The sequence below is a fragment of the Prionailurus viverrinus genome, chromosome E3 (assembly GCF_022837055.1).
Source record: "Prionailurus viverrinus isolate Anna chromosome E3, UM_Priviv_1.0, whole genome shotgun sequence".
Taxonomy (NCBI): domain Eukaryota; kingdom Metazoa; phylum Chordata; class Mammalia; order Carnivora; family Felidae; genus Prionailurus; species Prionailurus viverrinus.
Window position 1 is genome coordinate 18,686,815 of NC_062576.1, and position 23,822 is coordinate 18,710,636.

A 23,822-nucleotide genomic window follows, 5' to 3' on the forward strand; every position below is an offset into this window, starting at 1 on the left:
AAGGGTCTCTTGCACGGATGAATCAGCCATCCTAATTCTCTTCTTTGGGACACCCCACTCAAGAGACCACTGCATCATCCTCGCGCCTGTGATACACAAACCATCTCCCGAAACAGATTCATGCACCCATTGTCCACACACTGCATCATGAGAACTCAACTTCTTCTAGCCGTTACGAATTCTCCCACACGTCCATCCCACAGAACCTCACTGTGGGGTGACTCACGAGGTCCTCATTGTTGGGAAGAGAATACTTCCTCGCAAGACACCACTCAGAACTCTATGCATCCATCACAGACACAATGGGCGAGCCACTCACACACAGAATATCACTCCTGGCTGCGGGGGGTGGGGGGGGGGGAGGTAACTTCTCTGCTTTCTACCTTTCCTCTTGACCCAAATACCCCCCAAATCCCAATCCTGATGCCTACGCCAATAACACACAATTACAATTCTAGGCTCTCTCTTGCCTCCGTTTTTCCTCCCTAGTCCTTCGTAATTCTTGACGTGCAAAAAATACAAACTTGTCGAGGGAATCAACAGCAGTAAAGCCAAAGCTTCCCCAGGAAACAGTTTTGGCTCTGGGAGCAGAAATTGCCACACCCCTGACAGCTCCGTAACAGCTGCTGCTTCCACTGGCATCTAGCAATAAAGATTTTCAAACAGAGTCAAAGGTCAGGGCCAGAATTAACAATCCTACCACGAATCACTATTTATCCAGCTTTCATGTTCCCATTCTTGGGCTCACACCACCGGAGCGAGCTGGTAAGAACTAGATGTGTGCTGGATTGACAAATGTTTATGGAGAATCGACCCTAGGACAGGAGCCACAGCAGAGCTGGCCAAGGAAACAGAAAGATGGCAAGGACTCTCAAGGCGTTCAGTCTAATGGAGAATACTAACAAGTAAACAGGCGTTGCATTATAGAAAAGCAGGCGCTATGTGGACGTATGTAAGTGGCCAGGAGAGGGACTCCCCATCCACGTTGGAGCATCAGAGAAGGTCTTTTAGAGGCAGTGACCTTTGCCTGGACACCTAAAGAATGAGTAGGAGGCAGGTATAGGGCAGGTGAGGCGAAAGGAGCTTTGGAGACTTCCAGGCAGAGGCTAACAGGGAAGAAGGTTCGGCGGCCTCTGGCAACCGAAAGGAGCCACATACGGCTGTAATTCGGAAGCGCGAAGAGAGAAGCTGCTACGGAGGAAGCCGGAGCCAAAGAGACCCTGAGTGGCTTGATAGCTTGAAACGTCTCACAACTTTGTGCAAAAAGAGCAAACGCCCCTTTCCTCATGAGATGTGCAAACTGGCCAGAACGACAATGTGACAGATGGGTCTTGATAGTCACTAAATACTGATTTCACAATGCATGTTACTGAGAATGCTGGGGTGGGGGGAGGAGGAGACAACTCCTAAGGAGTTATCTTGTAACTCATTCACAGATGCCTGCTTGAAGCTTTGGGCCCCACGACTATTCCGTCTGCCTTCCCCTTGGCACTCGTTATTTCTATCATTTTCCTACAAATGACAGAAAAGTAGGCACCGCTAGGCTGTAGGGACAGGGATCCACTCTGGAAACAGGATAAGCGCACACGAAGATAACAGGGTGGGGGTAGCAACGAAATTGAAAACTGAGCAAAAGGTTGGGGGGGGAACGAAAGTGTAAAAAGCAAACATAGAAAGCTCAAGGGGAGGTAAAAGTGTTTTCAGACACACACAGAAAAGGAGTGTCCCCACGTGCTCTGGCCAAACCAAACGCCCCCTTTTACTCAACTGTTGAAAACAAAGAAGAAGAAAAAGCAATGAAAAAGTCACACTTTCATACCCCTTCTCGGAGGAAACAGTCAGCGGGGACAGGACGGCTCACTGCCCTGAAAGACCTTGAAAGATTTACCCCAGATAACACAGCACACCATGATCAACCTCCAGAGGCTCTCAAAACCACTACAAACTCCGGTCTCTTCTGTCATTTCATCATCGATCGCTTCCTGTCAAGCATTGAAGCCATACCAGAGAAACCTGGACAAGGATTTGCTCCCCAATCCAAAGTGAGAAAAGCTGTTTGGAAAGCCCCCCACCTCTTTTTGTTTTTCCATTTGCCCAAGGCCTTTCCACAATTCTTTCCTCCCGGTTCCAAATGTCTACAGGTGAAGAACTTGAGCAGTCCGGTCCACAGGGGCCACGGTTGGGAGACGGCACACCCTCCAAAGTCCCTCCAAGGGAGTCCCGAGTCTCCCTAAGCGGCTCCGATGGGCTCTGATCGCCCCTTACTTATTTACTGCCATCAGGCACTTGGAGGTGGACGGTCGGTCGGCAGCGGCCGGGCGACCCGGAAAGGCTGAGAATGCCGCCCCCCAGAGCACCGCGCCCGCCAGGCCTCGGGCACACTTCGCCCAAGGCAAAGCCCCGGGAGAGGGGGGGAGGCCCGGGGAAAGCTTGGGGCCAGACCCCAGAGGACGACGCTCAGCGGGGCCGGGACAATGGGCGGCGGGGACCCACGCGGCGGGCGTCCCGGGAGGCCGGCCCGCCCCACTGTTCCCGGGAGCTCGGGCGGCGGCCCGAGCTGGCCGCCTGGCCGCGGCGTGGCGCAGCCCTCGTCCCTGGCCCGCAGCGGACCCGGCGCGGAGCGGGCGGACGGCCGGGCCGGAGCGCGGGGCCCCGCGGGGCAGCCGGCCCGCCCCGGCCCGGCCCGCGCCCAGACCCCGACCCCAGGTCTCCGGCCCGCGCGCTCCCGCCCGGCACGGCTCACTCACCTGCCCACGGTCTGTTTCCTGCGGTTTAACTGCCTCTTCACGGCGGCCGCGCCAGCTGCGGCCCGCGGGTCTCGGACTGTGCAGCTCGGGGGACGGCCTGGCGGGACTACATTGCTTCCCGGCCGCCGGCAGCAGTGGAGGCGATGGCGGCTGCTCCGGGGCCGGAGCCCATCCCTCTCCGCCGGGTCACTTCCAGCGGCGCCACCAGCCGGGGGGCCGCGTTTGAAGTGTTTCTTCATGGCGGCGGCCGCGGCGGCCCGCGGGGCTCGGGCCGGGGAGGTCGGGGGACTGCCTGGCGCAGATACATCGCTTGCCGGCGGAGACAGCGTAGGCGGCGGCGGCGGCGACGGCGGCGGCAGCGGAGGCTCCTCCTCCTCCCCCTCCCGGGCCGGAACATCGCCCTGGCTGACGCGGGGGACGGCCTGGCGGAGGTTCGTCGCTTCCAGCCGAGGCGGCGGCGGAGGCGGCGACAGCGGCGGCGGCGGCCGCGGCGGCTCCTCCTCTTCCTCCTCCTCCTCTTCCTCCACCTCCTTCTCCTCCCAGGCCGGAGCAATTATGCCACAGGGGTCTAGATACTTGAGGGTGTAGTGAGGGCAGTATCGTGAGCAGAGACATGTATTAAACACCTGGAAGCACGAGGCTCGAGTGTATTTATTCATTCGTTCCACAGAAATTATTGAGCGTATCCGTTGTGCCAAAGCCTTCTTTTTTGAATGGTTGGTGGGTATTCAGTTATTGGGAACACATGATGAATAGGACTGACGTGGCGTCTGATGGCAGCACCACCTCGTCGGAAAAGACAGGAAGCAAATAATTCCCCGTGAAATACACAATTACGGTTTTGTGTTGAGTGCTGAGAAATACGGCATGCCATTCGAGTTTGTAATTTAGGCAATAATGTTGAAGCTGAGATCACAAGGCCGAATGCAAAACGGGGATATAGGAGGGTGTTGGGGCAGAGCAGGGGAGTGCGAACTGTTAAAGGAATGGGTAGAATGCCCTTGAAGCTGGGGCCACTAGGGAATGTAGGTGGGGAATGCCAAGGTTTTGGGTTAAGGCTCGCACTTTTTGTAGGTTCTTGGAGACTAAGCATAGTGATTTAAAACATGGACCTCGGGGCCAGGCTCTGTCAAGCTGATCCTAGCTCTGCCGCTAAACCATTCTGCATCAAGTTTCTTGATCGGGCTCTGCTTCTGATGCTGCGTCTCCCTCTCTTTCTGCCCCTCTCCTGCTCATGCTGTGTCTCTTTCTCTCAAAAAATAAATAAATGTTTAAAAAAAATTAAGAAAGAAAGAAAGAAAGAAACCACAGATGCTCATGTCCTACTCTAGACTCACGGAATCAGAATCTGCTGGGATAGGTCCTGGGCTATAAAGACTGGGCGTGTTTCCCATCTGGACGCATTTCATTGAAGCTTCTTTTGCACTGGCCTTTCCCTCATCTGAAAAAAACACGCAAAAAGATTGTGAGAATCTGTAAGTTAGTGTTTTAAGACATGTTGTAGGTCTCTCTCCTTCAAGATCCGTGATATCTTCACCGTAATGTGTTAAACCCTTCAATCTTGTCAAAAGGATCACGTTATTAAACAGGGATTCCTTGCGTGAACCGTGGGCTGTCTGTCTCTGAGTTTTGAAGTGGGGGGATAACAATGGTAACCCGCCTTCGGGATGTGAGGATTCAATGAGATCGCAGACACGAGGCAGTTAGCACGGATCTGGCACAGCATGAAGCCTTCAATAAATTGTTACTACTGGTTTTGATTTCCCTCCATTCCGAACACTGTTTGGTTGAAGTTACTGAATATGTCATCCCTGTGGATCAGGCTGGTTCCCCCCGCCTCAGGTTACGGCCATAACAGCCCTAATTTAACACAGGAGCCAGTTAGCTTCCCAGGACTCGTGCGGTTCTGTTACTTGCCTTGCAGGTTGTTCCCTCCTTCCTTTCAGAGCCCTCCCAGGGATAGTGGTGATGTGAACGGTGTCAGACGGCTGTCGGCGGGATTAAATGTGGCGCGCTCCCCACAGTGCCTGGCACGTGGCAGGGGTCGAAGACTGGTGGTTATTATCAGCACTGTCCCAGTTGTCATCGTCAGTGCCGTGACCATCAGCATGGGCCTGTGCTCTCAGTCCTGCGGTCCTACAGTGAGAACTCTTCTGAGCGGACATTCTGGGCTTATGCTTAAAAATTCCATGGGATTCCGCAGGTATTTTTCCAGCGCTTACTGTGATCGCTAACTCTCATCTCCCCTCTCCTTGTCTTCTCCGTCCTGTGCTGCCCGCCCAAGGCAGTTCCCTCTGTTGTTTACCCCTGACCCCCTCTCCCCAGACCCTCCCTGTGTCCTGGGAAATTCCCACTCCTTAATCGCCAGCCTCGTCTCTTTCCTCAGCCTCTCCTTAGCCATCTCTTCCCTCTCTTTGCTTTGACCCTGGTCCTTCCCCGGGGATATCCTTTTTTGAAGTCCTCTCAGATGGTGCCTCTGTTTTCTCTAACCCCGGGGTATGAGATTTCAGGATCGGGGGTGCAAGATTTGTGTCCTTGTTCTTTGACCCCCCCCCAACCCCCCGTTTGTTTGAGATCCATGGTCCCCACGTGCAGCATCCTCTCTTCCTCCTCATTACTGTTTTCTCCTGGTTATTCACCTGATTCGTGGACGTCTTGGGTGCCTGGCCCACAGTCCTCCTGTCTGTCTCGACCTTCTTGCCATCAGCCGAGTCGGCTTCACGGTGCGTGTGGAGGAACCAGGCTACGCACAGGGCACTCGTTTTCTGGAACGCCCCGTCTCTAGTGATCACCTCTTCTCATCCATGTCTGTCACCATCGCCGCGGTGGCACCCTGCGTTTCCGCCCTGGTGCCGCGCCGCCTTATGCGTGAGCAGCGCGGCCTCTCTCCACCCCTGATCTCTGCTTTCCACCTTGCTTGGTCAGTTATTTCTGCTATGTCCTCAGGGTGTTTTTCCTTAGGACCTGAGGGGTTTGGGTGTTTTTTTTTTTTTCCTGTCCTTTTGATGCCCTCTAGGCTGGTATCTCTGAGTAGAGCTTAGAGTTTCCCCTGAGATGGCCCCCTGAGAAGGACAACGGTGGGCACAGACTTGTAGGAGGCGAGGGAGGGAGACCTGTGGATGTCTCTGGAAATGGTGTCCCAGGCAGAGAGCAGGCAGGGTAGGAAGCCCCATGGAGGGAGCAGGCCTGACTTGTTCCAGGAAGGACCAGGCCAGCATGAGGGAGAAGGAGGAGGGCTGAAGGGGTCTTAGGGACTTGTGGTGGTGTCCGATGGAGACTTTTGAACCGAAGAACGAGGTGACCTGACTTGGGTTTTAATGGGATCACTCTAGCTTCTCTGTTGAGAGCAGCCTGTAGGGAGCAAGAACGGAAGCAGGGAGATCAGTTCATAGGCTGATGGAATATTCCAAGACAGAGGTGCTGCTGTCTTGGGTCAGGATGGGAGCACTGGAAGGGCTGAGAATCGCCCAGATTCTGGGTACGTTTTGAAGGAGGAGGTGATGGGATGTGTTGACAGATCGGATGTGGGTGAGGCCAGTGAGTGAAAGAAGAAGCCAAGCCCTCTGGCTCATCTCAGATGTGGCTCCCACCAGGAGGCCCCTGACACTTGCACACCAGGCCCAGCCCCTTCCGTGTTCTCTGTGCGTGTCCTTGGCGGTGGTCAGTCTGGCTGCGGCGTAGGCGTAGTGTTGAACGTTTGTCTCCCCCCGCGAGAAGAAAGGTGCGGGGAATGACCGTGTCTGCCTTAGCCACGTGCCCGCTAGACCCATTTCTCAGGCGGCAAAGTGACGAGGAACTGAATGCCGATGCTCAGGGTTGCACTTCCTGATGAGGTCTCAACATTCTGCTGTTCTGTTTCACTGGATTTCAGTGGTCTGTCTGTCTTAGAAACCAGGCCAGGGGCTGTAAGACTGAAATCCTGTTGTAAAAATTACACAAGTTAATCTGATTTCAACCGAATCCAAAAATGTCCCCCTTGAGGTGCAGGTGGGTCACAGGATCACCTCCCTGGAGAGGCGGCATTTTCCCAAGGGCCTAGGCCTTTCCAGCACACGGATTGCATCTTTGCAGCTGTGCCCAGAGAGCAGCGCTTGAGAGATTGATCTGAATATTTGAAGGTGGGGGCTGCTGCTTTCCATCCTCCGAGAAGATGTGTCACTTTAGAATTGGAATATTCTGGTGAGGATAAATTAGCTGCCCAACTTGCCCATCAGGAAGGTCCCGTAAATCGTGGATTTTCTGCAACCCTCTCCTCATGTTTTCAAAAAAGGAACACGGGGGCCTTGGTGGCGCAGTCGGTTAAGCGTCCGACTTCAGCCAGGTCACGATCTCGCGGTCCGTGAGTTCGAGCCCCGCGTCGGGCTCTGGGCTGATGGCTTGGAGCCTGGAGCCTGTTTCCGATTCTGTGTCTCCCTCTCTCTCTGCCCCTCGCCCGTTCATGCTCTGTCTCTCTGTCCCAAAAATAAATAAACGTTGAAAAAAAGAAAAAAAGGAACAAATTAAATTTTGGAAAATATCTATGAAAAACAATGATTTCACATCTAGAATACTAATTTTTTTTTAATGATTATGTTTTTAAGATTTTTTAATTTTTTAAACATTATTATTATTATTGATGTTTATTTATTTTTGAGGGGGGAGGTGGAGGAGCAGAGAGAGAGAGGGTGAGAGAGGCTCCATGCCATCTACGTGGAGCCCAGTGTGGGGCTCGGTCCCACAAACCATGAGATCGTGACCTGAGCCAAAATCAAGAGCCAGGCGCTTAACTAACTGAGCCACTCATGTGCCCCTAAGATTTTATTTATTTATTTTTTGTTATTTTTTTTAACGCTTATTTATTTTGAGAGAGAGCGTGAGCGAGCGAGCGAGCGAGCGGGCGAGTGTGTGCACGCCGGGTTGAGGAGGGTGGCAGAGAGAGGGGGGGAAAGAAAGAATCCCCAACGGGCTCCATTCTGTCAGTGCAGAGCCTCATGCGGGGCTTGATCTCACAAAATGTGAGATCATGACCTGAGCTGATGTCAAGAGTCAGATGCTTAACTGACTGAGCCACCCAGATTCCCCCCCCCGCACCCCCAAGGTTTTGTTTTTAAGTAGTCTCTACACCCGATGTGGAGCTCAAACTCACAACCCTGAGGTCAAGAATCACATACTCTTTGAGCCAGCCAGGTGCCCCTTAATGGTTAATTTGTTAAAGGGCCAAAGTGAGTACTTTTCCCCAACTCATTAGTCTAATTTGAATATACTGTACATATAATTTTTTGTCTCCTTTTTTTGTTGTTGTTGTAATGGCTGAACAGTATTCTACAATGTGGTTTTAGTTTATGGGACTGTTCTTCTGTCCATTATTTGGGTAGCTCTGATTTTGCTCTTAAAACGGGGCTGCGATAAACATCTTTGCATGTGCGTTTCAGGTTTCCAGTGAGATGGATTTCAGGGGAGAAGCCTTTGCAAAGTGGTCCTTGAAAGAGGTTGTGTCCGTTTCTGTTCTCATGGGAAAAGAGATGCTAAACACAGAGTATTCTCAGTCTCTTAAATTGTTTGTCAGCTCGCAGGTGGATAATACCTCTTAAAATGTTTTATTTTATTTAAAAAACTTTTTTAGTATACTCACTAGTAAGACTGAGTATTTTTATTTTAAAAAATTTTATGTTTATTTTTGAGAGAGTGAGAGAGAGAGAGAGCAAGCGGGGATGGGGCAGAGAGAGGGAGAGAGAGGATCCGAAGCAGGCTCTGTGCTATTGGCACAGAGCCTGACGCGGGGCTGGAACTCACAAACTGTGAGATCATGACCTGAGGCGAAGCCAGACGTTCAACCGCCTGAGCCACCCTGGTGTCCTAAGACTGAGCATTTTTAGCTCTTCACTATCTCTGATATTTTTTTACAGGACGCCTTTCTCCTTATATTTTCCTAACTGGGTTTTTGGTTTTTTGTTTCATTTATGTTTTTATTGGTCTGTAAGAACTTGTCATATGTATGGTAGTAGTCCTTTGCCTACGTATGTGTTCCATTATTTTCTCTCAAACTGTTGCTTGTCTTTAAGTTTGGCTTGTACCATACGTTTCATGATGCAGAAATTCTGACTCTTTATGGTGCCAAATCTGACAGTCTAACTTTATGGCTTGGGGCTTTTGGGTAACGTGTTATGAGACCATTTTCATTCACTGCATTTTCAAAAGAAAAGCACTTGTATGGTTTTGGCTTCTATTGCTTAGAGCATTCATCTATCTTTATAATTTTGTATGTTAGAAGTTAGCAGTTTTTGTTCCTACACTGTCCGTTGATGGTCTGTATCCTCCATTGATTTGAAATATCACTTACATACTAAATTCTTATGTATACTTTATCACAGCAATGCGTAGATCATTCTTGACTTCCAGGCGGAATTGCTTTTTTCATTTCGATGCCTAAACATTTTCACTTGCGAAGTGTTAGTCGTGACTTGCCAAGAGCTCCTCTAGCTTGGGGTAAAACAGGGTTGTATCAGGGACTAGCACAATCTCCTTAGTTCATTTGAGCAGCTGTGCTCCAGGAAGAAAGAAAAGAAAGCGATACTAACCAAAGCATGTGTTTGAGTCCGTGGAAGCAATAGCTTTTCAGGGAGTCCCACCCTGTAGACTTCCACATACTTCTCATTGGCCAGAATTGGGCAGGTGACCTCACCCCTAGCTGCAAGAAAGTGTGGGAGGGGAGGATTTCTCACGGGGCAGATTGATACCTCAAACAAAATGGGGGTAAGGAGGAAGGGGTAAGTGGATATTGAATGGGGAACTGGGAGGGTCAGCTATATCGCTCATCTTTCTTGTTCTTCAGAATTTCCCCAGGTATTCTTAAGAGACAGAGGGAGAGGGGAAGGAAGAAAATGGAGGTGGGAGAGCAGGGGTGAGAGGGTGATGATTTATAAAATAAAATGCTCAGGTCTTTAGTGTTCAGTTTGATGAGTCTTAACAAGCGTATATGGTTGACTCTTGAACAACATGGGTTTGAACTGCACTTATATGTGGTTTTTTCGATAAATGCAGTACGGTACTCTAAACGTATTTTCGTTTTGATTTTCTTAATATTTTCTTTCTTTTTAATGCTTATTTATTTTTGAGAGAGACAGCGTGCACGAGCAAGGGAGAGGCAGAGAGAGGGAGAAAGAGGATCCAAAGTGGGTTCCACACGGACCGCAGAATGCCCGATGCGGGGCTCGAATCCATGAACTATGAGATCGTGCCCTGAGCTAAAGTCAGACACTTAACCAACTGAGCCACCCAGGTGCCCCTCTTAATATTTTCTTTAGCCTACTTTATTGAAAGAATACAATATATAATAAATCTAACGTACGAAATACATGTTAATCAACTGTTAAGACTTCTGGTCAACAGTAGTCAATTTGTAGTGAAGTGTTTGGGGAATCGAAAGTTATATTCAAAGTTTTGATTGCACAGGAGGTTGACACCCCAACCCCTGTGTTGTTCAAGAGTCAACGGTGTATCTGTGTACCACCGCCCAAAACAAGATATAAAATATATCTGAAACTCTAGAAACTTCCCTTGTTACATCTTTCTAAATAGTCTCCTTACCCTCACCAGTCATCTTCTGGTTTCGAAATCTGTGGTAGATTAGATTTGCCTGTTTTCGAATGTCATAGAAATAGGGTCATACAGTATGTATTCTTTTGTCTTCATTCACTCAACTGTGTTCCTTGAGATTCATCCATGTTGTTTGCGTTATCAAAGGGAAAGCCAGGGGCGCCTGGGGGGCTTGGTCACTTGAGCTTTTGACTCTTGATTCCGGCTCAGGACATGATCTCACGGTTTGTGGGATTGAGCCCCATGTCTGGCTCTGCATTGACAGTGTAGAGCCTGCTTAGGATTCTCTCTCTCTCTCTGTCTCTCTCTCTCTCTGTCTTCCCCACCCCCTGCTCCTCCTCTGCGTGTGCATCCACGCACACACACAGTCTCTCAAAATAAATAAACATTAAAAAAATTTTTTAAAGATAAAGCCAGATAGTAGTTCACGTGGTGAGGACAGAGTTTAATCAGTAATTAACTATTCCAATAAGGAAAAGAGTCCAGAGTGAATGAAATTCAACTTCAATTTGTACAGAGGAGATTTTAAAGAGAGAATGAGGGAGTAAAGTTGGGGGTGAATAAAATCAGAAGTAAAAAATTACAAAAGCCAGAAAAGGTATTGGTTCATGTGAAACCACCTGGATTTGCTCACTGGGAGACAGGGACCTGATCTTTCAGTGTTGGCTAGAAAAAGCAATGGATGCTTTGGGCAGCCTTGAGTTTTCTCGGGCAGGCACTAAGGGGTACCGGAATCATCCTAGGGGTGGAGCCTTGAGCTGTTAAAGTCTTCATTAGTGTTTGTTCGAGTCTCTATACAGTAAGTCAAGGGTGAAGCCTAGTTGAGAAGAGGGCTCGAGGAACCTGGCTAGAGTTTGGTCAAGGAAAGAGTCTTTGTCAGTGTAAAGTAGTTTGCTCCTATACATGTATGAATACACCATAATTTGTTCGTGCGTTCTCCAATGATAGGACATTTGAGTTGTATCGAAGTTTTTGGTCATTGCAAATAGGCTACAAGGGACGTTCTTATACATGTCTTCAATTTCTCTCAAACAAACGTCTAGGAATAGAATTGCTTAGTCACAGGGTGGGTATATATTTAACTGCTAGACTAATTTCCAAAGTGGTTTATCGCTTTGCACTTCCCACCAGCAATATATTGAAACTCCAGTTGCTCAACATCCTTGTTAGCATTCTGTATTGTCAGTGAGGGTGAAAGAGCATCTCGTTATGGGTTTAAATTGCATTTCCCTGGTGACTAATGATCTTAGGCATCTTTTTGTGTGCTTATTGGACATTCCTACATCTTTCGTGAACTGTCTGTTCAAGTCTTTTGCCCATTTTTGTTGTTAATGGTTTTTGGTTTGGACTCATTGGAATTTATTCTATATTCTGGATAGGAATTCTTTGTCAGATAGATATATTGTACGTATACATACATGGGTAGGAAAATTCAAATTGAAAACATTGCCAATAGCATCCAAAAACCTAAAGTGGGTAGGAATGATTATAATGAAAGACGCAAAACACCTTTACACAGAAAACCGTAAAACATTGTTGAGAGGAATTCAAGAAGACTGAAGTAAATGGGAGATACACTTTGTTCATGCATTGGAAGATTTGATGTTTTGAGATTCCTGTTCTCCCTGACTTGATCCGTGGAATCAGTGCAATCACCGTCAAAAATCCTAGCCATCTTTCTTTTTTTTTTTAGAAGAAATTAAGAGATTGTTTCGAAAATGTATATGGAAACGTGAAGGGTCTTGAATAGCCAAAAAAGTCTTCAAACGAAGAGCAGAGTTGAAGAACTTAAACTGCTTTAATACTGCTTAATTTGAAGACTTGCAGTAAAGCCACAGCAATCAAAGTCTTTGGCATAGAGATAGATCAGTGACACAGAATAAAGAGTCCCAAGAAATAGACCAAACACAAGTACTGTTGGTTGATCTTCACCTAGATTGTCAAGCCAATTCAGTGGGCGAAAGGGACGTCTTTTTAATGACTAATTCTGGGTAAAGTGGAAATTCAAGTGGAAACAAAATGGACCTTAGCCCCTACCTCGTTCTGTACACATTAATTTGGGATGGATCGTAAACCGAAATATAAAAGCTAGAACCATAAATCTTTTAGATGAAACCATGAGAGCATATGTTGACAACCTTGAGGTAGGCAAATGTTTTGGATACAGAACCAAAAAAAGCACTAGTTACAAAGGAAAAATGGATGCACTGAGAAAATGAACGGGCAAGACAGACTGGGAGAAAATATTCAGACTACATGTGCTTAAGTGTTTTATTTTTTCCAAAAGAACTTTAGCATTATTCAGGCCCATGACATCCTGTTACTCTATTCTGTATTCACTGGGTTTTTTGTTTGCTTAAGTCAGATATGAGACACTGTACCATGGGAACTTTCTGATTGACTTCTCCTACTTAACTCACCCTCTTGTGAATGTTGGTTCCTTTTTCATAAATGCCTTGCCCATTAGTCAATGAGTACTTACACTGAAGGCACTAGATTTTAGATCCTATTCATCCTTGTAAAGTCATTGGGTGTTAGCTGAAGCCAAAAGGCAATACCAGTAGCCTCTGTTGGGAAGAAACGATAGCGTGTGAGTTAATTGAGGCTCAGTTTTGTTTTCTTTTCTTTTGTTTTTACCTGATTCAACACTTAAGGCCTTGCGGATCTACTTAAGAAAGCAACAGAGCTCACAAGAAAGGAAACAAACTGAAAGTCTGTTGAGGTACAAAGTCTGTTGCCCTTAAGACTTTGCTTCCTGCCTTCCATTTATAACCAAGAATAAAACTACCAAGAAATAGAAACAAAAAAAAAAAATGAGACTAAAAAAAAGAACAATAACATTAACAATAAGAGGTAGAGCAGTATCTTAGGCTAGTATGCAGTATGTAGTTCAGATTTCAAACTTAAAAATTGATGCTAAGAGTATCGGATTGATTTTTGCAATTGCATTTAAGTACGTTGTATGTATGTGTACGTGTGCATACGTTACATATATGTGTTTAATGTATAAATATGTGTGTGTGTGTGTGTGTGTGTGTGTGTACGTATATACACACACACGCACACACAGATATCATTTAAGCAACTGAAGTGTCGGGGGAGGGATCCAAATCCAGGTTGGGAAATAGGTTTGAAAAGCAATAGAATGAAGTTTTCTACAAGGTTCCGCAGCTTGAGGGACCGACCTTCACCTCAGTCTGTAAAGCAGTGCCTCCCGCAGGGGGTCATTATGAGGGTTGTAGGCGTTCCGTTCCTATCGGTCAAGCATCTGGAATGATGCCTGGCATTGTAGTCAGCTCTCAGGAGTGTGGATAGAAGTAAAATGAACCTGGCCTTGATCCTCACTGGCTGGGAGAGCGCGGAGGGCCCCTGCCCTTTCCTTCAGGTGAAGAAATCCCTGGCGGAGAGCATGTCACCCCCTTCCTGTTGCAGGTGGTACTCATGCCTATAGGGCAGAGTCAGTAAATGCTCTTGAGTGAGTAGGCGGTTGGCCCAGATCAGTGTTTCCCACGGAAGGAATGTGAAATGACTAGGTGGCACACAGATGTTTGAAATTTTAATAGTTAGGTATTTATTGTAGCCTGTGTTAGAAGAAAATCCCAGGTAGCACGTCAGACCCGAGTACTAAAAAAAAGCGAGTTGATTTAAAGAAATGTTACACTGAACAGGGGGTATGCGAATGTCATGAAAATTTCAAAAGCAATAGGGATTGACCGAAGACTGCGAAATAGGTCTTCCCAATTCTGAGATTTTTGATGCTTTGGGTTTTAAACAAAGTCAGGATACACAAAGAGAGGGGCTATTTTCTGGGTTTGGGCAACAGAGGACTGTGGTGGGGACAGACAGACAGACAGCAGCACTAGGTGCACAGCGTCAGTGTAGACGCGACCACTGTTCACCTTTTGGTGCCTACTCTGGGAAGTCTCGATATGTATACTGTACACGTATGTATATTCACGTGTACGTGAATGTACGCTTTCATCTAACAGAATTGGGAACATTCTGTACGTAGAATTCTGTAGCTTGCTTTGTTCACCTGATAGCGTAACCCCACGTTCAGTGTTCTTACCGAAACCTTTTTGTGTTCATTCTTGACTATTTCCTTAGGGTAAAAGCCTAGAAGTGGGATTGCTTGGTCATCGCGTAAATAGAACTCTTCAGCTTTGAGTACCAGCAGCCGAAGTGCCTCGTGGCATGGCGGTGACAGTTTACAGTTCTGGTGGCTCAGGTGCCCTCTTTCTCATCCTCACCAAAGCCGGGTTCTATTAAGTGGTTTTGTGGCTGATTTGATAGCAGATTTACTGCTTGCTGTTTCTGCTTTCATTTTGCATTTTTGGGTTTCTTTATTTCGTATATTCAGTGATCACTTGGCTCTTTGGTGAACTGCCCATTTTTGGCCTTTCTTCTGGGATATTAGGAATTTTTTCCTTACTGATTTATAAGTTCTTTATGTTTTAAGGATGTTACTCTGTGATGTCACAGGTACTTTTCATCGCTTAATATTTGCCTCTTATGTTTGCTTATGATATCTAAGCTTACTGTTGCTCATGTGGTGAAGGCAATACTGTATTTGATCCATGCTGTGCCACACGTTCTTCCGTCTTTGCCATCAGCTGTGATTTATTCTCGATGTGTCCCGCGGTCACTGCCAAGTCGTAGTTAGAGTTGTCATTACCTGTGCAAGTGGATGTGGTCATTGTTGCTTGCGGCATGGCCAGAGGACTACACCGTCAGCTCTTGGGTGCTTCTGGCCACGTGCCTTTTAAGGGCCATTTGCAGAAGGAGCACAAATCCTGATGCTGTTGGAGAACCATCCATTGATCCCTCCTGATGAGATCGAGAAAGGCTCAGTAACAAAACCTGCACCGGAGGGTCGGTAGCGTGGAAGGAAATCTTGGAGAGGATGACGGTGATCTCTTGGGGATGCAGCCTTGCCAATGCCCTTGGCGGCCCGAAGGTCCATATTGTGTGGAAACTCACAGATACCCCAAAAGGGAAGCCTTAACCCTCTTATTGCATTCATCCATTCCCTTTCAATCCGTTTAAATAAGCACAAAAGGGCTTTTGCCGGAGCGTCTGGCGGCTCAGTCAACAGAGCGTGCAACTCTGGATGTGGTTGTGAGTTCAGGCCCCACGTTACACACAGAGCCTCCTTGAAAACTAATTAAACAAACAAGTAAACGGGCTTTTTCCAACAAGCACAAAATTAAAATTGTAAGCAATAAGAAAAACATTAAGCTAACTAACTGGCAGTGTTTCTTCTTTCTTTTTTCAGTCTTATAATTGATAATGTCTTAGATGAAACATGGCATATAGTTCATGGAGAAAAATTTTAAAACATAGAGATAAATTAAAACACACACACACACACACACACCCCAGAAATCGCCAGTTCCCTAGTACTCGTCTGTAGATACGCACATACACGTGTTCACGGGCACGTTGGCTACATAGGTTTTTGGCCTAACATTTTTCCCTTCACGGTGTCTTGAACATCTTGGCATGTCTGATCCTTGTAGTTCATGTCTGAGATGACCGGTTAGTGTTTCCTTGTGTGGATCCACCATGTTCAGCTGGGCTCCCAGGGGTGACAGAATTCTAAGCTCTGAACCAGGTTGCCCATCTCCCTTTGGAACTCCCCATCAGCAGTGCCCGCTACTTCTTTGACCCTTAGTCTTCTTAGCAGTGCTCTGTAAATCTTCTCATGTTAGCCACTCTGAAGGGCAGATCAGTGACATCCTTTTCCTCCCAGAAACCACGGGCAGTCTTCTAGATCTGGAGACCGGAAGGAGACGCGTGTTGGAAACATTAGGAAGCGGGAGTCGTAAGGACTCGTGACCGGATACGTTTGTGTTCTGTCCCCACCTGTTACGTTTGTGCACCTCGCCGTGCTTTGGGGCCGCTGCACGTGGCTGCAGAGGTCTCTCCCTGGCTCCCACCACCCGCCTCTCTAGTTTCTCCTGTTTCTCCGCTGTTCTCCAGCCTCCCTACCGACTTTGTGACTGGAACATTCCAAGGCGGTTCCTGTCCAGAGCATTTCTGTCTGCTCTTCCTCCTGTCTAGAACGCCTTTTGCACAGCTTTCTCCAGTTGTGTAAGGACCCAACTCAGCCCATTCCCTTTTCAGAGAGGCTTTCCCTCTCACATTCTCTAACGTAGGCCCATCCGTCCTCCATGCTGTTGTCCTTCATCTGTCACAAGCCCTTCCTTCTCTTTGTGTCTGGTTCACTACCGTATCCCCAATGGCTGGCACGTAGCCGACCCTCACCAAAGATGGCTTGACGGAATCAATAGTATTAACTTGACGGAGAATATGGTTGAGAGGAGGGGAAACCGCTCCTTGTCGTCCAGAGGAGGGCGGTAGTAAGTCCAACGCAGAGCTTGCGGAGGGGGGCAACTCGATCAGCTTTTCGGCAGGTAGGGCTGCTGGGCATTGGAGTGAGTGCCTTCTTTGTGGTGCATAGTCAGGCAGTGGCTTGGTGTTGTTGAAGGATTCTGGCATCGGATGTCAGGGTTGACCAGGTCAGTTCCAAGGCCGCCTCCAACCCTTAGGTCCATGTTTGATGTTCGCATCACTAGTCTGTGGTTCTTGGACTGCAGATACGGCCTTTACCACTAGATGGCACTAGGTGATTCCTTTGAGGCCGGGGCTCCTCAAATCCGCCAACAGTGAGAACAGCATCTTCTCTCTTTTTTTACTTATTGAAGTATAGTCGACATACAATGTGACATTAATTTCAGGCGTGCAACAGAGTGATTTGACAAATCTACATATCACTCAGCACTCACCACGGTTAGGTGTCGTCACATCTGTCACCGTACTGTTATAACAGCATTATCGACTGGATTCCCTATATTCCACTTTTCATCTTTGTGCGTTACTTATAGGACTGGAAGTTTGTACCTCTTAAGCCCTCTTTGCCTATTCTGTCCATCCCCCCGCCCCCTCTGGCAACCACCACCTTGTTCTCTGTGTTTCAGAGTCGATTTTGGTTGTTCAGAGAACAGACTTTTCATTGCATTTTACCCCAAACACCCACTTCAACAAAAGCTTCACAAAACCGTCTTAACTCTTACAGTGTGGAATGCATACTGATATTTTCTTTTTTTAAAAATTTTTTTTAACCTTTATTTTTTTGAGATAGAGAGAGACAGAGCATGAACGGGGGAGGGTCAGAGAGAGGGAGACACAGAATCTGAAACAGGCTCCAGGCTCTGAGCTGTCAGCACAGAGCCCGACGCGGGACTCGAACTCACGGACCGTGAGATCATGACCTGAGCCAAAGTCGGCTGCCTAACCGACTGAGCCACCCAGGTGCCCCTGATATTTTCTATTTCACTCTATTCGACTGCATTTTCACAGATGAAGACTTGCAAACTACTACACTGATTTTATTATACGGATGGGTCATAATTCATCGTTTGAAAAGCACCGTTGTAGACAGCTGAGCCTGTTCACCCTTGGAAAACTTGGACAGTCTGGGCCCGTAGCGAATCGTGTCCCTTAATGAGTACTTTGTGCATTTCCGTGCTGACTTGCTGCCTCGAGAAGCCAAAAGTATGTGCTTCCTTATGTGTGTGTGTGTGTGTGTGTGTGTGTGTGTGTGTGCGCAGATGCATGAACGTGGACATGAGAGAGACTGGGGGGGATAGGTTTGTACAGGATTAGCACCGACCACAGTCAAGGCAGCGGTAAGCCTTGTCAGTGGACGTAAACAGAAGATATCATATCTGCCTCTGGGAGCTCAGACTCTAGCTGGGTAACAGTCACTCACCCCTTCCCCTCTCCGCTTGTTCATCAAGAAACACGGAAATGAGCTCATACACTCAGGATATCGCTTAGGATGCTTCAGGGTGTAGCAGGTAACAGAAGCCTGACTCCGTTTGGTTTAAGTGATAAAGACTTTTGGAAATTCTCAAAATGTCTGTGGAGAGGTAGAGCGGGGTGCAGGCCCACAAGGGCTCGGCCTTAAGGATCCAGGTTTCTCCCATTACGTGTCCTTGTCCTAAGGCTGGTTCCACTCACGGTTGCCAGAAGACCTTAAGTGGTCTTTGGGGTTTCAGATCCCTGGCTTAGAACACTAGAGCTTTGATTCCCTGTCGTGTGGCCTGGGGAGAGGTTAGGTTACTGTAGCATTTTCCAGGTTGTAGTGCATGCCAGAGAGGGTAAGCTACAATGGCATTTTCTAGGTTGTAGCTGTTCTGTTTGTTTGTTCCTGGCTTTCCCTTTTACTCCTTAAGGGACGTGAAATGACAGAGCTGGGGGAAATACTTAGGGAGTCATTATCGAGTTTGACAAAACAATTCTAGATCTTTCCTGTGGACCCAGAACTTCTGGTTGAGTAGGGTTGTCTGAATAGTTCTGGCCAGCGAGTTTGCTGAGTGAATGAACGGTTGCACGTCTTCTGGGTGAGGGACGAGGTGAGGTTATATGCTCTCCAGGGTCCTGGGAAAGGAATTAGCAGTCAGAATAAAGAGAGGTGACCCATGGCCACCGTGGGAAGGGTGAGAGGAGTGTAAGTGAGCACCTCGGCAGATGGCTGAGTCTGTTTACATGTGTAACGGAGTGCTAAACGGGAGTGTGTTGGCCTTGTGAAGTAGATGGTTTTCCTCCTTGACCTGGTTCCCGAGAACCTGAATCCACTGACGTCTACTCACCTGCCTCCTTTTTATCCCTTCCAGGTTTGCAGTGAGCATTGGCTACTGGCATGACCCTTACATCCAGCATTTGGTAAGACTGTCTAAGGAGAGGAAGGCCCCCGAAATTAACAGAGGCAAGTGACCCCCTCCCTTCTCACTATTCCCTCATCAGCAGAGAGGCCTGGGCTTTCAGGGATTCATTTGTTTTTCTTTTTTTTACACAATACAAATTTATTATCTTACAGTTCTGAAGGTCAGAAGTCAAACATGGGTCTCACTAGGCTAACATCAAAGTGTCATCAGGGCCGTTTCTTTTGGAGGCCATAGGGGAGAGTCTATTTCCTTTTCTTGTCTACCTTCTAGAAACCACCTACATTCCATGGAAGATGGCCCCTTCTCCATTGCAAAGCCAGCAGTGTAACAGAGGGATTCGTTCTTAACATGAGAGTTCCAGTGTTCCTTCTCTCCGGTAGTATATGAAAGTGCTTACTTCCCAACATCCTCACCAACACAGTGCATTATGAAACTTTTCATCTGGGTTAATCTGATCCATGAAACATGGTGTCTTACAGTAATTTTATTTTAGATTCCTCTTATTTTGGGGTGAAGTTGAAGATCATTATGATTATTTTTTTAATATCTTTCTTAAATGTTTATTTTGAGAGAGAGCGAGCGAGCGAGAGTTCACTTGCAAGCAGGGAGGGACAGAGAGAGAGAGGGAGAAAGAGAGAGAATCTCAAGCAGGCTCCATGCTGTCAGCACAGAGCCCGATGTGGGGCTCAAACCCTTGAACCGTGAGATCATGACCTGAGCTGAAATCAGGATTCGGACACTTGCTTAGCCCACTGAGCCACCCAGGTGCCCCAAGATCATTTTTATATGTTGAAGAGCCATTTATATGTCTTTTACTGTGAACTGTCTGTTCATGGAAGGAATGACTTTTTTTGGCCTTGTCAAAGTGATAGTAACCGTGTTAGGCTGTACAACTCATTTCTATCAAGGCAGTGAAAGGATTTGCGGCAGGAAGGTGACTTAGTCTCAGCCAGATTGAGAAATTGGCCAAATGACCATCGTTCTTGTGGGTGCAGGGCATCTTGGCCCTAAAGACGGATCCTATGGGTAGTTTCAATGAGAAATGCAAAGAAATTTTAAAGTGGTGCTTCCTGAGAATAAGGACATGGTACTTACTTTGAGCTGAGGGTGAAACCAGGCATCAGTAAGATTGGACAAGGCCTGGCTAAGAGGCCTTAAGCCTCCCTCCCGCACTCTTGAGGACACTTTCCTAACAGACGCTGCAGAGGCAGGGCCCCACCATGGTGCCCTGGGTGCTGGGGGCCATGGGCAGCAGGTCAGCCCTCCGGCCTTCCTTCTTCCTCTCCCTGGGTTGGCATCGCTAGACTAGGCCCCATAGTAGGAGAGTGCTTCCGAAACAGCGTGTGGGGAGCATTTTTAAAATTTTTCCAATGTCCAGTCCGTTGTGGGTGATACTCTGTAACCCACGGGAAAAAGGATTTACTAGAAAAGTAAAATGGAAGAGACATGTAACGTTTACTTATTTTTGAGACAGAGAGAGAGACAGAGCATGAACAAGGGAGGGTCAGAGAGAGAGGGAGACACAGAATCTGAAACAGACTTCAGGCTCTGAGCTGTCAGCACGGAGCCTGACAGGGGGCTCGAACTCACAGCCTGTGAGATCATGACCTGAGTCAAAGTCGGACGCTTTACCGACTGAGCCACCCAGGCGCCCCAAAAGAGACATGTAAAAAGACAAGCTCAAATTATTTACTAGTAGAATCCATAGACACGAAATCCCTATGTCAAATTGCAGTAAGTGTCTAAATGCCACTCACATTTTGTTCTTAAAGTAGTAATACTGTAAGCAGAAGGGCTTTAGAACACAGATCAATTTCATCTTCCTTTCACCCTCTTTTATTTCTTGTCTCCTCGGTTCCAGCTTCCCACGCCAGAGCTTCACAAGTCGGTTTATTAGGCACCATTTGCCTGTGCACCGCCCCCCGCCCAACCCCGCCTGTGATGTTTTACAAACATCGAGGCTCTAACCCGCACAGGATGGACACGAAGGGAGCACGGTAAGAAATATGGCTGTCTTTGCTTTGACATTTATCTGCCCCATTTCCTGACCCCAGAATACTTTCCAGACGGTCTCCCAATTTTGAGTTTCAGCCGAATTCTGAGTAGCTCTCACTTAGCCACAAAAAGACACATTTCTAAGAGGGACATTTAGATCCCATGTTTTCATGTAAAATAGTTTTCTTTCATATGTAGAATTAGGGGGCGTTGCGGTTTCCTTAAGGTAGTTGATCCAACCATTAGATAGATTGTGCTTCTTTTGGTTCACATGGCTTTAAAAAAAAAAAAAAGGAAGAGAATTTGAAAGTCGTTACTTCTCCCATAAGGTCTATGGATAACCTAAACCGCGACCCCTGAAGAAGGGCAGAAGGGTTGCCTTTTGTCCTCCTGGTGTGGTGAACTTGGCAAGGCTTATTTCCATCATCACCGAGTCATGGCTTGTCTCTGTCTCTCTCTCAGGATACGTTGCTCGCGTCCATGGCGTCAGTCAGCTGATAAAGGCATTTCTACGGAAGACAGAATGTCCCTGTCAGATTCTAAATCTTGGGGCTGGGATGGGTACCAGCTTCTGGAGACTCAAGGTAAATTAAAAAATACCGCCCCCTTGTTTCCCCAATTGTTTACTTTTGTGAAGGTTCCCACCGGGTTCAAAAATGTCAGGGGCGCCTTGGTGACTCTGTCGGTTGAGCACCCGACCCTTGACTGCGGTTCAGGTCACGATCTCTCGGTTTGTGGGTTCAGGCCCCGCGTTGGGCTCTGTGCTGACGGCACAGAGGCTGCTTGGGATTCTGTCACTCTCTCACTCTCCCTCTCTCTCTGCCCTTCCCCCATCTCTCTCTCCAAATAAGTCAATAAACATTTTTTTAAACGCTAGAAATCTATTCAAAAGGAATGCGGTGACTGCCTGTCTCGCGTCCCTGTCCCCATCTGCTTGCACCTGCTGTGCCACCACTGTCAGCCACGTACGTGATGTCACCAGGGCCCTAGATATGTACCTTGCTTCTGAGCTCCTGCTGTTACAAACAGGGCTTTCGATCAGAATCCTTGTATACATTCTCTGCGTGTGTGCAAGAGCCCTGCCAGTGGAGTAGCTGAGACCAGGGGCCCGTGCATTTGCCGTTTTGACGACAACAAAAGACTTCACTGTCGTCGTGACGGTGTCTTCAGTATAGCTTGGAGATTTGCAAGGCTGGGTGATGGTAGCATGACACATAGCCCTTTTAAGTTTATTTATTCATTTGGAGAGAGAGAGAGAGAGAGAGAGAGAGAGAGAGAGAATCCTAAGTGGGGCTTAGATGCGGGGCCTGTCCCACGGAGCACGAGACCGTGACCCAAGCCGAAATCCAGAGTCAGAGCCCAACTGCCTGAGCCATCCAGGTGCCCCTCCATTCTCTGATTTGGTCCCTCACCTCCTTTGTTAGGGTTCAAGAGCAGGTATCATTACACTCCCTCACAGAAGAGGAAATGGGTCCAGTCAGTGGCAGAATCAGGACCACAGGCCTGGTCTTTGATTCCGGGCTGGAATTGTAGCACCAAACCTTTTCTCTACAACGATCTCACTGATTGCGTTTTCTTTTTTGTAGGTTTGTACAGATCTCTCTTGGTTCTTCTGTCAGGTCGGTCATGTGGCAGTCATGGGTACGTGCATTTCCCCAGATTCTTGCAGGAGTACACCAAGATAAACTAGAGCGTGTGGGCCTAATGCGACCTGAGTGTGTATTTTGTCCCTCATCAGCTCACCCGATGAGGTCTTTGGTCATCGGTGCCCCCAGCCTCTCTCTCACTGAGGCCAGAAATCAGTGGCCTCAGCACAGCCTTAGTATTAACCGGTTGCCTCTGCATTCTTCATTCAGGATAAGATAGCTAACGTTTCTGAAGGGCGTGCACATCCATGACCTTGGGAATGAACATGAGCGCTCTGCAGGTGGGGGGAGGGGGTTACCCAGATGGGGCAAGGCGGGCTCCGAGAGCTTGTGCCGTCCCCAGGTCGGACAGCCAGTGGCACTGGAGCTTCCATGCTCCAAACGACGGACTGCAGTTCGTCCACGTCCAGATTCCCTCCTTGTTCTCTCCAGAGAGCCCTGCAGCTGCTCGGGGGTGGGGTGGGGGTGGGGGACTCTTTGCTATAGGTCGGCGGTGCCTCTGGGCCTCAGAGACCACGGTGTGGTGGAAGGAACTGGAAGAGAATGCAGTGGCAGAAGGTGTGCAGTGTGAACAGAAGCCACGGGAGAAACTCCTCCTTTGGGCTTGACACCCTTTTCAACGTGGTCCCGTGGTTTGCTTTCTCCCCCCGCCGTGTAGGTGGGTTAATCATTACTAAATCTGAGATTTTTATTTCTGAGCACGGTACACTGAAGCTCATGTGGCCCTTCCAAGAAAAAGGTTATCTGTGAGGAGCGAGGAAGGAGAATAGTGCAGGCTCTGAAACATTTGGTGGAGTTTTTTCGTTTTGATAATGACATTAGTCGAAAGGGTTTTAAAAAATCTAAGTTTCTTTTTAGAAAAATGATGCTCGTTTGCTCTTTGGAGCAGGAGCTGAACGGGCCAAATTTAGGCTGCCACCTATGTTGGTAAATAAAGTTTTACTGCGACACAGCCAACTCCCAGTTCCTTCCATCTTCCCTATGGCTGCTTTAGCCCTACGGCGGCAGAGTGGAGAAGTCACAGCAGAGACCGTCTGGCCTGCAAAGGCTAGAGTACTGGCTGTTGACAGCACGTTCGCTGATCCCTGTTTTTGAGCTCTGTGTGCTTCTGTAAAAGAGGAGGGGAA

The 23,822-nt window shown here is 47.9% G+C and overlaps 2 protein-coding genes across 7 annotated transcripts in view; both read right to left on the reverse strand.

Moving 5' to 3' along the window:
• Window positions 1-4,012, reverse strand: part of LOC125154812 (arp2/3 complex-activating protein rickA-like) — a 50,903-nt gene extending 46,891 nt beyond the window's left edge. For 3 of the 6 annotated variants that reach the window (XM_047839480.1, XM_047839479.1, XM_047839478.1), the window contains exon 1: window positions 2,748-4,007. In XM_047839480.1, coding sequence (XP_047695436.1) covers window positions 2,748-3,406 — 659 coding nt within the window. In that variant the 5' untranslated portion in view covers window positions 3,407-4,007. Of the gene's footprint in view, window positions 1-2,747 lie in introns of all 6 variants that reach the window. The other 3 variants (XM_047839476.1, XM_047839477.1, XM_047839481.1) reach the window with 3 other exon arrangements.
• LOC125154806 (uncharacterized) overlaps window positions 1-23,822 on the reverse strand; it is a 520,558-nt gene that overhangs the window by 80,879 nt on the left and 415,857 nt on the right. The window lies entirely within an intron of this gene.